This window comes from Sturnira hondurensis, unplaced genomic scaffold (genome assembly GCF_014824575.4).
Source record: "Sturnira hondurensis isolate 20B ecotype Veracruz unplaced genomic scaffold, ASM1482457v3 Scaffold0006437, whole genome shotgun sequence".
Classification (NCBI taxonomy): domain Eukaryota; kingdom Metazoa; phylum Chordata; class Mammalia; order Chiroptera; family Phyllostomidae; genus Sturnira; species Sturnira hondurensis.
In genome coordinates this window covers 428,222-441,948 of record NW_028079068.1, presented here as the reverse complement: position 1 = coordinate 441,948, position 13,727 = coordinate 428,222, and the positions used below count along the sequence as shown (strand labels likewise).

The 13,727-nt window shown below is 49.4% G+C and overlaps 1 protein-coding gene across 2 annotated transcripts in view; it reads left to right on the top strand.

Annotated features, from left to right (window-relative positions):
- Positions 1-13,727, top strand: part of AGK (acylglycerol kinase) — a 75,329-nt gene that overhangs the window by 46,289 nt on the left and 15,313 nt on the right. For both annotated transcript variants that reach the window (XM_037049056.1, XM_037049055.1), the window contains exons 7-10: positions 1,085-1,117; positions 2,410-2,504; positions 7,811-7,880; positions 12,975-13,054. In XM_037049056.1, coding sequence (XP_036904951.1) covers positions 1,085-1,117; positions 2,410-2,504; positions 7,811-7,880; positions 12,975-13,054 — 278 coding nt within the window. The remainder of the gene's footprint in view (positions 1-1,084; positions 1,118-2,409; positions 2,505-7,810; positions 7,881-12,974; positions 13,055-13,727) is intronic.

Sequence of the window (13,727 nt, the reverse complement as noted above, 5' to 3'; positions counted from 1 at the left end):
GTGAGGAGCCCAGCCCGTGGCGCAGGCCGTCGCCCTCCGCGCAGTCTGCGTCCGGTGACCGCAGCTCACAGGGCACCTTGCTCGGGTCGACTTCTGCCTCCGTGTGGTGGTCTCATCGGTGCTCAGGCCTCAGGAGCTGGCCCCGCAGACAGCGCCCTGTCCCGTGCTTTGTTCGGCCTAGCAATTATGGGAGCCTTAGTAAGCTGCTTTTAAAAAGGCTGTGCTAGTGATCTTGTAATTGTCTTAATGGCTTTTTAATGAAGTGTGGAGAAGACTGATGGCATGTCAGCACAGATGCAGTAGACGTCATGGCGGCCCCTTTAATCCTAAAAGGCACAGATGGAGGCAGGAGGTGAAGGGAGGAGACTGGCATCAGCCTCGACGCCCCGAAATCATCTTAAGAAAGATTCCCATCGTCTGTTTGGTATAATCCAGCCATAAAAAATATGCCCTCAAGAAAAAGGAATTAGAGGGAAGTGTACCAGAATAGCAACACCCGATCGATACTTGTTGATTGACGGTGCCTCTGCAGAGCAGGTTTATGAGGAAGTATGTTTTCTCCAGGTGTGGTTCAGTTTTCACAAGACACAATGCACTGTGTTTTAAATGTAAAAGTAAACTGTGTAGAGAGGCAAATGGAACGCATCTTTTAATAGAGGGCCTCCCGTCCGCTTGTCTCCGTGCTCATCGGTGAGCAGCGGTTTTCTCAGGGTGGCCCGGCCCGTTCTTTCCTGCGTGTGCGCTTGCTCGTGGCGAACTGGGGCCTTTTGGGTAAACGATGTGAGCGGCACGTTTGTGCCCATCTTCTAGGCCTGAAAACGTAATTTTGCTAATATAACGTGGGGAGTTTAGAATTCTTTTACCTTCGTCTTTATTGTACTGAGCGCCTTGGGTCCAGAATAAAATTTAGTTTAGCTCTGACCCTGTTGGCGAATCCTATGCATTTCAAGAGCCAGTACACCTTCAGACATCATTTCCAGGGAGAGAACAGGAGCACATTTGTGGTCCATGAAAATGAAATCCAGTTCTTTTGTGATAAAGGAGATGCATGTTGTCCATAAATTTTTTTCTTTAACATTTTTAGGTTATTACTGGGGTTCTTCGAAGAGCAGATGAGGTGAGCTTTTAAGAAACTCATTGCATTTCAGCTTTTACGTTTCCGTTCTCTCTTCCTCCTTTTAGCTTTTGCCCATTTTCTACATTCAGGTGGACGTAGGCTGTGTGCCCATGGATTTTAGAAAGACAAGCATGGCTCCCGTGTCCTGGGGCACTGGGTTACCCCGTGGTGGGCTCTTCTGCCTTGGGAATCCAGAGTATCCGAAAGCTTTTACCAGGAGGTCTTTAAAATACAACTTTTCTATACAGTCTTTTTCAAAGGATTCCTTTATAAATAAATTGTGGCGTATGCATATACTGGAAGGCACACAGAGGTTGAAATGAATGACCTGCATTTGTGAATATTTACACGGTGAAATCTAAAAAATATTAAGTAAAAAAGGCAAGTTGCCAAAGTATGTTATGCATTTTTACGAAGTTTTATAGCTCAGACACAAGTGTCCTGTTAGGGGTGCTGCACACAGTGCAGCGAGGGTGGAGAGACCCCACAGGGCCTCCTCAGGCGAACGGCCCCCCTGCGGTGCGGGGGGAGGGGAGGGGAGGGTGAGAGGCGGCCCCAGTTAGATCTCTACCATTTCATTTCCTGCACCATCTGAAGCGAATCTGGCAAAATGTAACGTTTGTTTAATGTGGGTCATGGATGTATGAGTGTGACACTATTCTAAACATTTTTCTACAAGAATTTTAAAATACGTTGCAAATAAAACAAGAAAGAAGATCCTTCCCAGTCCCTTTGGTAATAACAGTACATCATCTTCAAAATAGGCCTTAGGGCCCTTACAGCGTCTCTTTATTCTGGTCACTCATTAAATCGGTGGCTGTGCCCCCTCCTCCTCCTGCTCAGACTCGCTGACTCTGCCACGTTTGGACTGGGGATCGTTTCTGAGGCGTTTTCACCTGTCGCCAGGTACTGTGCGCAGCTTAGGTATTCGGAGTTGGATTTTATCTGCAGCCCCTTTGAATAGTGTGAGGACATAATACAGCCTCTGTCACAATTGTCTGTTTGTCTAGTAACTTCAAGATCCTCATTTTTTTAACCAGTATTTTTTCCACCAGTTGTTACTAGCGAGTACCAGAATATTGCTCTCAAGTTCAGAGTCATGTTGACTTCACAGACTACCTCGATTTAGAAGCTGCTTACTTAGTATTGCCCAATGGCTGGTCTAGGGATGGGGAAGAGAGACCGGGAGGGGGGCCCAGGGTCACTTCCAGTCACTTGTCGAAAGGGGCACCTCTGTGCCTGTCCGATTTTCTGACCACAGCAGTAAAACTTGCCTCTCCTTTTCCTCCCAGGCCACCTTCAGTAAGATCCCCATTGGCTTCATCCCGCTGGGGCAGACCAGCAGTTTGAGCCCGACCCTCTTCGCCGAAAGTGGAAACAAAGTCCAGTAGGTCGTCCCTGCGGGGTGGGAGCGTCGTGGCTGCGCGAGCCTGGGGGTGGGCAGTGCACACGCGGGATGTGATATTTGTGTTGCGCTTTGATAGCCTGGAGCCTCCAATCATTGAGGACCTGGACCAGAGGAACCTGTCTGTTCCCGGTCAGGTTGTGGGACTCAGGTGACCTAACCCAAGTCCCCAGGCACGGAGGTGACGCTGATATCCTTCTGTCCGTCACAAAGAGACCTCCCCAAACTGTGTTCACGCTTTTGCGTTGTAAGAGTCTCTAGTGAAAAACAGATTTGCACTAATCATTGTCTGTTTTAAATATACACGATGACAAATAGCAAGCTCCTCTGAAAACTGAACAGTAGTCCTGGATTTACTATTTGGTGATGTAAGTAGCTAAAACAGCGACATGGAGTCACACCCTTGGGGCAGTGCCTATGGAGGAAGGTGCACGGGGAAAGCAGGTGGGGGGCGGGGCGGGGCTGGGCAGCCTGGACGCCCAAGTTCAGGTGCCGTGAGTCAAACGGTGTCTTCAGGAGTCAGGCAGGTTGCTGCTGCTGTTGCTCATTCCTGTCCAAAGCATTAACACATCAAGCTCTTGGCTTTCGAGTAGATCGGAATCTTGAATTTGAGTCTTGAATTTGACGGCAATGAATAATATAATCTTGAGCAAATTGTTTCCGGGCTCACTGTCAGTTGCCACATCTTTAATAAGCGTGTTGTCACACCTGAGGCGGGGTCGATAGAAAAATGAATAATGAACTTATGCATTATTAAATACATTAAATTAATTGTTGAATAAATTAATCAGAATCTTATGATTTCTGGTTATAACCTTCTAGAGTCAATGACAATAATAATTCTGAGGTGATTTTCTTCTTTGAATTTTTTTTCTTCTTTGGGAATTTGTTTCGGCCAGTTTTGCGGTTTTATTTTTGCTGTTGTAATTTTAGGAGTCATATGTTTTTACAATTCTACATTTTTTTAAAGATTTTATTTTTATTTATATTTAGAGAGCGAGGAAGGGAAGGAGAGAAACATCCATGTGTGGTTGCCTCTTGTGTGCCCCCAAGTGGGGACCTGGCCTTCAATCCACTGAGCTACGCCAGCCAGGGCGACAATTCTACCTTTTTAAAAATAAAAACCTGGGTCCATATACCAAACCCTAGGCTCACACGGAGCCATACAGCAGACCTTCACTAAAATGCTTCTTGCACTCCCAGCCTTAATCTCACGGGGCCAGCTCTTTGCTGGTCACTCTGAGGCCGGTCCACTCTGCCGAACTTGGTGTTCCCCGTGTAGACTTTCCAAGGGGCAGTAGACAGGACCATGAATTACTGTTTCGCTCACCTAAGGTGAATCCTATCTGATTTGGGTCCTGGTTAGAGAGCTCGTCTTTCCCTTGGTATGAATATAGGTGTTTGAACGACTTAGCCGACACTCCCAGATGTGTCAGTGCTCCAGAGGGTGGTAGGCCTTGCTCCTCGGAGAACCCTTTGCCTTTCCAAAAGCCAGCGTGTGCTCACCGTGGCCGCCCGAGGTCTTCATGGCCTTCGGTTTGGGAGAAGCTGATCTTCCTCTGTAGTTAAGCTAATGCTGTTGCTGCTTCTGTTTCTAACTTAAACATTTAGAAAACTTGCTGTAGAGCACACGGCAGGGCTCTTGGTAATTAGTCTGCCCTGGGTTCAGAACTGTGCAGACCTGTTAACATGGCAGATGCCCTCGGCTACTGCAGAGAACAAGGGTTCGCTTCCTGTACTGCGGTCACAGTCGGTGATGCCAGGATTCGGGGGACAAAGAAGGGATCGGGAATGTTGCAGGGAACCAATCACAAAACAGTGCTATAAGGCCGATTGATTTAGAACTTGCAGGTGTCGCTGGAGAATGACGAATTTAAGGTTGCATTTTAGCCATCTTCCACAAAACAGTTTTGAGGGGGGAAATGACTATAAAGGGTTTTTTTTTTAGTTGCAGCATTTGGTTTTAAGGTCCGTCTCTCAGAAGCACTTCCTAAGCCTGTTGATGTGCTCGCCACTCCTCAGAGCAAGCACAGAGCTTCAAAACCCTTTCCGACGGCTTCCTTCGCAGCGAACACGCTCATTCCAGCCGCACCTCCTGCTTTTCCCTAATCGAATCTCGTTTTCTAANATCTTCCACAAAAACAGTTTTGAGGGGGGAAATGACTATAAAGGGTTTTTTTTTTTAGTTGCAGCATTTGGTTTTAAGGTCCGTCTCTCAGAAGCACTTCCTAAGCCTGTTGATGTGCTCGCCACTCCTCAGAGCAAGCAGAGCTTCAAAACCCTTTCCGACGGCTTCCGTCACAGCGAACACGCTCATTCCAGCCGCACCTCCTGCTTTTCCCTAATCGAATCTCGTTTTCTAAAGGGCCGCCTACTTCACGGATAGCATCTGGACTGGAAGGGAAAAAGTGGGGTAAAGGCATTTCAATAAAGAAGTAGGAGAGTAAAAATAGGTGTTTTCGTGTGTTCCAACACAAACCCACCTTCCTGAGGAACCCAGAATGTTACCTAAGCATTTGGGTTGACCTGTGTATTTGGGGGTCTTGAAGTATCTGAAGTCGTGTGTGACTTTGTGGGCAACGCCCGTTCAAGTGGGTATGACTCCTGACTTGGGTGTGTACATTGTCAGCTGGGCCACACCGATGGGGACGTCTGTGGGGCACAGGTCTTAGGTGTGGGCCTGCCCTTGGGAATCCCCGGTGACCTGATTGTGTCCACGGCGGCCTCACAAAGTGGAGGGAGTGGACCTTTGGGGAGAAGACCTGGAAGTCAATGTGGTCTTGCCACAGGCTTGCTCAGTGATCTTAGGAATTTTATTTGATCTCTCTGAACCTCACTCCCCCCACCCCCGTATTTGTCAGATGCACAGTAATGGTACTTATTTCAGAAGATTGTTTAAAAACCAAAATGAAGACTAGCTGGGTAAATACGTAATCATGCTTAGCAAGCTACACAATACAGTGAAGATTTTATGCCTATTATTGAAACATTTTTAGGATGGAAAATAGTAAATAACAAATAGGATGACTGCATAATTACTGAGATTAGATTTTATAATTAAATTCTCTTGCAAACTGTTTCACCTAGAAATTTTTTTTTTTTTTTAAAAGGAAAGAACAGCCCTGGCTGGTATGGCTGAGTAGATTGAGCTCTGGCCTGCAAACCAAAGGGTTGCCAGTTATATTCCCAGTCTGGGCACATGCCTGGGTTGCAGGCCAGGTCCCCAGTAGGGGGCGTGCGAGAGACAACCACACATTAATGTTTCTCTTTCCCCTTCCCTTCCTCTCAAAACATAAAATCTAAAAAAGGTACTATATTGAAATAAAAAATATTGTTTTAAAAAAAGGAAAACATTTTATAGGTATTCCCGTCAGTTACCATGAAGAGGTAACTTGCCTATCAAATACACATTCTTAATCAGAACTGTATAGAGCAGCCCTGGCTGGTGTGGCTCAATGGAGTGAACACTGGCCTGCAGACCAAAAAGTCGCCAGTTCAATTCCCAGTCAGTGCGTATGCCTTGGTTGTGGGCTGGGTCCCCATCTGTGGACATGGGAGAGGCAACCCATTGATATATCTTTCCCTCGTTTTCTCCCTCTCTTCTCCTTTCTAAAAAAATCAAAATTAAAAAAGGGAACTGTACAGAGCAGAGTTAAACTAGGAAGGGCCATATTAGGAGAAAAGCTGGTCTTTTTTGAATGGAAATTAAAGTAATTTCTGAATAACTCCTGTCTTACAGCTGTACTTAAACTCCAGACACAATACATTTTTTACTTCAGTACTAATGACAACTATATTTATTTTTCTAAAATATATATTTTTCTAAAATAGGTATAGCAATAATAAAGGCAATAGAATGCTAACATTGCTAAGCTTTTAGAAAAACTTGAACTGCTTAGGGATAAGTGTAACAAACTATGTGTAAGATTTATACGGTGGAAACTACAGAGCACCGAAGAGAGAACCAAGACGTAAATATGTGGGAAGATATCTGTGTTCACGCAATTCACAGCTCAATATTTAGCTGCTGGCTCTTTCTAAATGGACCCATAAAGTCAGCACCATCCCAAAGTTCCCGAAGACTTGTTGAAGAAATTGGCAAGTAGAGTCTAAAATTCATATGGAAAAATAAAGGACTAGAGTAGACAGAATAATTTTGGAAAAGAGTAAACATTTTTGAGGACTTACCCTATCTGATTTCAAGGTTGCTCTAAAGCTACAGTAACCCAAGGCAGCCTGGTGTCGGCAAACGAGGAAACAGAGAGATCAGGAAAAGAAAGTGTCTGGAGTTAGGCCCACACGCATGTGGACGCTTGTTTTTTGTTTTGTTTTGTTTTGCTTTGCCTTTGAAAAGGCCTTCAGGCAGTTCAGTGGAGAAAATGAACACAGCTCAGTGGTGGAGGATTATAGGGCAGGACCATGTCTAGGCTGGTGAGGGCCGACGGTGGCGTCCAGCTGAGGTCCTGAGGGTGGGAAAAGCCGGCGGTGCAGACGCGAGGCAGGCTGGGCCAGGGTAGGTTCGACGTGGGTTCACACCCTCTCCCTGCTCCAAGGGCAAATACCTGGTTGTCCAGCCACTTGGTGACTTACTGTTTCTTTTGCTGACTATCTGTGTGCATTCATGTGTGTCTGACCTTGGCTTTAATAGAGCATAAACTCGAGAACGGTTTCTAAGCCTGGCATAGTTTCACGCCCTGCATCGGTGCCGATGGACCATGCCTTTTTCCCCTGTGGATTTTCACCCGACTGTCAGAATGTAAACAGCAGTGGTATTGTGTCTTTGAACAAAAGAGTCGGCAATTAAAATGAAGTACACCCTAGTAATCTTGGAGAATAAGAGAACTGTGTCATGGGTTCTGGGTTATATTTTACTGAGATAGCTCCAACACATCCTCTCCTTTAGTTACCCTTGGGTGGTGCTTAGGGCAATAAGAAGTAGTTCAGTAGAATGATTGAAACACATTCTGTTGTCACCCATTTGAGTAGCAGGATGTTTTCCAGTAATCAGGATCAGGTGTAATGTGGAGACTCAGTGAATGTCAAGTAATTAAATGATTGGTACCTGGTATAAAGTTCTCTGTGCCAAAGCCTCCCCCTTGAGTCTGCACCAGAGCTTTCCCCTGAATTTGTTTAGTAACTCTTTTGTATGTCTTGGTTCTGTTTTCCCAGAGTATCTTGAAGGACTGTGTCTTTTTTTCCTGAGCCAACTATTAGTGCTGTGGGCAGGAGTGTGTGTGTGTGTGTGTGGTGCTTATTTTTTACAACACTTCCTCCCTGGTGTCTTGCAGACGTATTACTGACGCTACACTTGCCATTGTGAGAGGAGAGACAGTCCCACTTGATGTCCTGCAGATCAAGGTACAGTCCTCTCCTGAGTTTGAAAATGTTAACAAGGCAACACACGTAAAGAAAACAGAATGTCACCGTTCAGCTGCGATGATGAAAACAACAGTCCCCGTTCTTCCCCTTTCCTACCCCAAGTAAAGCTCCCCGGGGAAAAATAATTTCACCTATTTATTCTGCTTATCACCAATAAGTGTGTTAATGATGCTACTTTTAAAAATTGTGGTTAAAAACATCCATAGAATTTACCGTTGTCACCATTTTTAAGCACACAGCCCAGCACTGCGAAGTCTGCGATGCTAGTTTTTGATTTCTCCATTTTTGACCTCATCTTTGGCCTCTTCGTCACATCTGAGAATTTGTCTGTTCTCCCAATGTTGTGTGTCACTATGTTTGGTTCCCCCATCGACCGACTCTGGGCCTCGGGCATGCCTCTGCCTCGGTGGCCGTTCTGAGCCCCAGAGGCCACCGAGGAGCCCTGGACTGGGCCTGGTTTCTCCTCCCTGGTGTGCGTGGTGGCCGCCTCCGCCTCCCACCTTCTGCCAAAGGGCAAGTCCCTCTCTTGTCCCGTCTGTCCTTTGCAGGGCCTCGTCTTTCTTTGGAATTCAGGTTACTTGGTTGTCTCACAATCTCAGCCTTCTGACAGGCATAAGAAGTGGTTTGATTTTGTAGATTATCTGGCTTTTTCTCATTTTCTGAGAACACTGTTCTCGGGAGCGACCAACATCCTAGATGGAAGCCAAACTTCCCATTTTTTCTATCAGGTTGTCTGACGCACTGTGGCTGATTTGTAGGCGAACTCACGAATTGCTTTAGAGATGTACTTACTGGCTCTGCAGCCGTATTGCTGAGAACCGGTAACTCCCCACAGCAGTGAGCCAGCCTGGCACCCAGGTTTCGGTCTTGGAAGCTGTTCTCTGAGCTAAGTGACCAGGACCCTCTGAAGGGCTGGTCTGTAGAGGCAGGGCAAGAACAAGGTGAGGAAGTACCCAAAACTGGGTGAGGCAGCACAGAAAGACAGAGAGCCAGCCTGTTGGCATCCTCCTGACTGGTTTTGGGACAGCTGGAATCAAAAAGCAGAAAAAGGCTAATGAAGAATCCTCGCCCCCAGAGATCTTACAGAATAATCGCTGGTTAGTAAATGCAGTGGGAACACTCTGAGAATTACCACTTCGTCATCGCCAGTGAAGGCACCGACTTGGGCAGGGGTCCCCAGGGGCTGCCACAACTGTTAGACCCCCCACAGTATCCGGTTACTTAGCAATCACAGAGGGAAATGGGCCATAACTTAACTTCCCTCCTAGGGTGCTGCTGCTGCTGGTGGTCCAGAGCGTTGGCCATCCGCATAGTCACAGCCGAACTGTTGGCCAGCAGCCTCTCTCCCTTTGCTCTCCATTCAGGGATGCCCGGCTCCTGGACCTCACTGGTCTTGACAAAGGTGACTTCAGTTGCAGCTGAGTCTTCGGCATCTGATAAAGCTACATCGCTGTCATAGAATGGAAGGGCTGTACTGAAATCCTAACCTAGTGCAGTTACCACAGCCTGGCATTGATGAAGATATTCTACAATATTGTTGTTACCCAGGGAGGCGAATCTGGACATACCCGTTAGTAGCTGAGTGACCTACTGCCTCTCACACAGGTGTGAGAAGCAGTGCATTCCAGAGAGACTAGGAATGGACTGGGTGCTCGTAAATGTCTCCTGTGTCCTTTGTGTTTTCTTCCCCGTGTGTGGATTTTGTGTGTGGATGAAAGCAGTATTGGGGGCTGTGTGTGTTTACGACACAAGCCAGGAAGCGGCACACTGAAAATCAGTTCCCAGAAGATGACACCCAGCTGCCTCAGTGGTGGTTTCTGTCTGAGGCATGCGGCTCAGCTGGGTTTGCCTTCTCTCCCCTCCTGACTTCAGAGATTGCTTTCGGAATACGGGGCCAGCCTTACATGGAGGGGAAGCCTGATTCCCTACTGTCGTAGCTGAAGCCCAAGACCACACCCCTCTTCTTTCAGGAAACAAACCCCAACCCAATTAATCATATCACGGAAAGTTCCAGAGGTAGGAAGAAAGTCCTTGGAAGCTCTGAGAGTGCTCGGGAGCTGTGATGCAGCTCTTCACTTGGCTCAGTGTGCGTTCACAGCTCCTTTGGCCGCCACCTCAACAAGGAAGGCGAGACAAGTATTAGTATCTCATTTGACAAATAAGAAAGTAAGAGCCCTCTGGCCATGTGACTGGAGGTGCTGGGGACAGGAGTGGCGTCCAGATTTTCTGTCTTCCGTCCCATCACCTTCCCGCTTCACTGCGCCCAGATGGTGTCCCTCTCGGCGCTGTCCTGTGAGTTTTGATGGGCATTTTCCTGCTCAGACGTCTGTGACTCACAGGACCTGGCTCTAAAGTAACTACCGGAAAGACGGAGGGAATGCTTTCTAGTTCGTTCTTTCGGTCGGACTCTTGGTCGGACTCTCGGTCAGACTCCCTGCCAACCCAGAAGCAAGTGGGGAGCCTAGGGGAGGCGGCAAGAGGGGGCCTTGCTCCCTGTGCCCTCGTGCGTCCTGGCTGGTGACAGGGCCTCAGAGGCCACCGTGTAGTGGCTCCTCTTCTGTCCTCCTGAGCTCGCTTGCTTTTCCTGCGCTCGCGTGGTCCCCAACGGGCCAGTCTCTCCATCACTGACCCTCGGGCCCCTCGTGAATCCCGATGTCTCTGTGCCCGTTGCCTGCTGGCTGGGCTTTGTTAGAGCTTCTCACACTCATCTCCTGTCCCTCCAGGGCCATCAGCACCCCTCACTAGGACATAGTCCCCAACTCAGTGGAACCTTGGGGTCACAAGGCTTTTCTGTTAATCTGAAAAGAATAGTCCTAAAACTCTTCCCCCGCAGATACAGGAAGAGAGTCTTGAGCCCGGGGTGGAAGGGTCAGCACTGGCGCCCCCACCTCGTGCGTGGGACAGCACTTCCCAGGAACGCTGGCCATGCAGAACGTCCGCCAGCCAGGGGCTCTGGAAGACCGTGTGCTGGTTTCTCCTTGGGGAAATCTGAGTGGTGTGTGTTCACTTCTTACAGACTCGTGAGGACAGCTGCAGTAAACCTGGCCTGCTACAACCAAATAAGCTTGGTGTTTTCCAACTTACTAAACCGTGGACTCTCCTGTCATTATTATTCGTAGTAGCGGTTAGTCCCACTTAGTAACATCATACGGGCCGTCGGGGAAATGCTCCTACAGTCCCGGCAAAGGCACACAGTGCTGCTTCGTGTAGGCGAGAGCGCCTTTCTTCCTTCGTTTCTTTCCCCTCCACTCTTCCCCCCAGCCTCCCCTGATTCTTCACCATTTCACTGGTTTCCTTGGGAACTACGTGCGTTTTTCCCTGAACATCCTTTGCTCCCCGCACACTTGTCACACAGTCGCAGCTGCTCCGCGCTTCTGTGATTTCGATGTTATCCGTGATTCTCCATGCTGTCCGAGCCTCGCACATTGTACGGCGTTGTCTGAGTCTGACCCCCACCGCACCGTGAGCCCTCTGAGGGCGGACGTTTGTCATTGCTGGCCGCTGACATATAACACGTATCCGCTAACCAAAATTCTGTGGAGAACAGAGTGAACAGTCGGCTTCATCTAGTGGGATGACGCAAAGCCCTGCTGTCTTCCACGCTCTGCCCATGGCCCCAGGAGGCGGCTGTGTCCCACACTGCCAGCCGGGAGTGGCCTCGCCCTCCCCTCTTTGCTCTCCCGTCTCTCGTCCGTGCCTTTGCTCGCGCAGGCGCAGAAAAGCAGACCTGCTGCTCCAGCAGGCACACACCCAAGGCCTGAGCGGCCGGGGCTGTTCCTGTGCGGTTCTCCCAGAAATCCCTCCCTGGGTTGGGGGTAGTGGGAACGGGTGTGAGGGTGGGACCTAGGGCGGAGCTTGCCCTCCCTGGGGACAGCTAGCCAGCGCCTCTGTTACAGAAAAATGAAGCAACCAGACACCAAGGGTTCAGGAGCACGATCTTTATTTACGTGCACGGGCCCACAGGAGAGTGACCTCCAAATTTTGAGCCCCGAGCAGTGGCAGAGGTCTTTCTTATATACTCCTGTCTTTCCTCTTAGGCTGCGTGGCAGAAGCAGGTTACAGAAGCAAATGTGGAAGTTAGGTCTATTTCCTTATTTGGGGATATCTGAGCTGCTGTGGGTCTCTTTGGCTGCGCGGCAGAAGCAGGTTACAGAAACGGAATGTGCAAGTTAGACTCTCCTACGGGGCGTTCTTAGGCTAGCGGAAAAGGGGCTTTTCTCTATCATCTCCAGGCCGGCAGCCTCCGGGGTCAAGGATTCTCCTCTAGCCCCGAGTCTCCTGCTCACATGGCCTGCAGCGCTGGAAACAGCTGGTTCCGCCCATCTAGGAAACCGGGGCGTTGTGTCAGGTGCTGGGCGGCTCTGTCTAGAATGCAGGGCACTCTTGGGCTTTAGCTGTGATTCAGAGCTACAGAAGCCCCCCAGCTGGTGTGTGTACTACTTACACCTTAAGGAAGGGCCATCACCGAGCAGGAATCCTCTGAGGTGGTGGCTGTATCGCGCATGTTTCCTTATTGTGTGTGTCCATTGCTCATCTCATGGGTTCATAGAAACTCACTGGTTATAATTTGTATGGGCAACATTTCCCCATAGAGCACTGGGCTAAAGCCAGGCCCCTTTGTGTTCTGACCTGCTAGGACGAATGTCTGACTGTGCTTTCACATTCAGGTGACACGTTCTAGAGAGCCAGGGGCTCTGTTCACACTTGAGAGTCCTCGGCCTCCGAGGGGACCGCAGGCCTACCTTATCTTGGCCTTGGTCAAGTACGTGGGAGCCGCAATCGGTCTGAAAACCAGCCTAGTTGGGTACTTCTAGTTCTCAGTCCAAAGTGTGATAATAGGTTCCCTCGCAGCCGATTCCTGAAGCCTAATCACAAAAATTACTTTCATTTAGAGTGTGGTTTACTCAAGTACTTTCACTGAGCATTCATGGAGCTGATTCCTTAAATTGTGAACGTCCTTTTAGGTTTTGATTTCATGACAAGTAGGCCGTGACCCCTTGTGGGGTCCTTAACCTGTGCAGAGTTCCAAGCTGCCGTAATCATTAATTCCAGTGACATGCCTTTCTCTTCCAGGGTGAGAAGGAGCAGCCTGTGTTTGCGGTGACCGGCCTCCGGTGGGGATCCTTCAGAGATGCTGGCGTCAAAGTTAGCAAGTAAAGACTTACTCAGTGGATGTGTGGTGGTGGTTTCAAAGTCTTTTCCTTCCTTTCCTGTCTCTGACATGTCCATATACATCGATTTTCTGGGGATAGCTGTGGCGGGTCTGGTGTCTGATGCAGGATTCGTAGAGACAGAGGTTCATGTCTCGTTGCAGAGGGCGGGGCAGGCTCCGGTTTCCCCCACACTCGCGTGGTGGTGGCCACGGGGGACAGGGGTGCGTCTCTGTTTCCACACACACTGTTGGAGGCTCAGGCTGGATGGAAGGGTGCCTGGATGGCCTGCCACCGCGCACCCTGCTTGTCTGGGCGCCGACTGAAAGGCACCGCTGGGGACACAGCCTGGGGCACTGTCGCAGCCCTGGGAGGTGCTCTCCGAAAGGCCCAGCCGGCTGAGAGGCCTGGGCTGGTCGCAGGGAGAGAAGAAAGGCCGGTGCCAGGCTGCGTTGTGAGGGGGCGGGAACGGGCCAGTGGGGATGGTGATTACAGGGCCGTCGCCGGCTCCTCAGGGGAGCAGACTTGTTTTTGGAGACTTTGTTGTGGGACAGGAAGCCCCTGGCCTGGCCGGAGCGGGCGTCCTCTTGTGTTTGCTGCGGAGAGGATCAGTGGGCTCAGGCCCCCTGGGGCGGGACTGAAGGGGGCCCTGGCCGGGGCTCACTTTTTCCGTGGT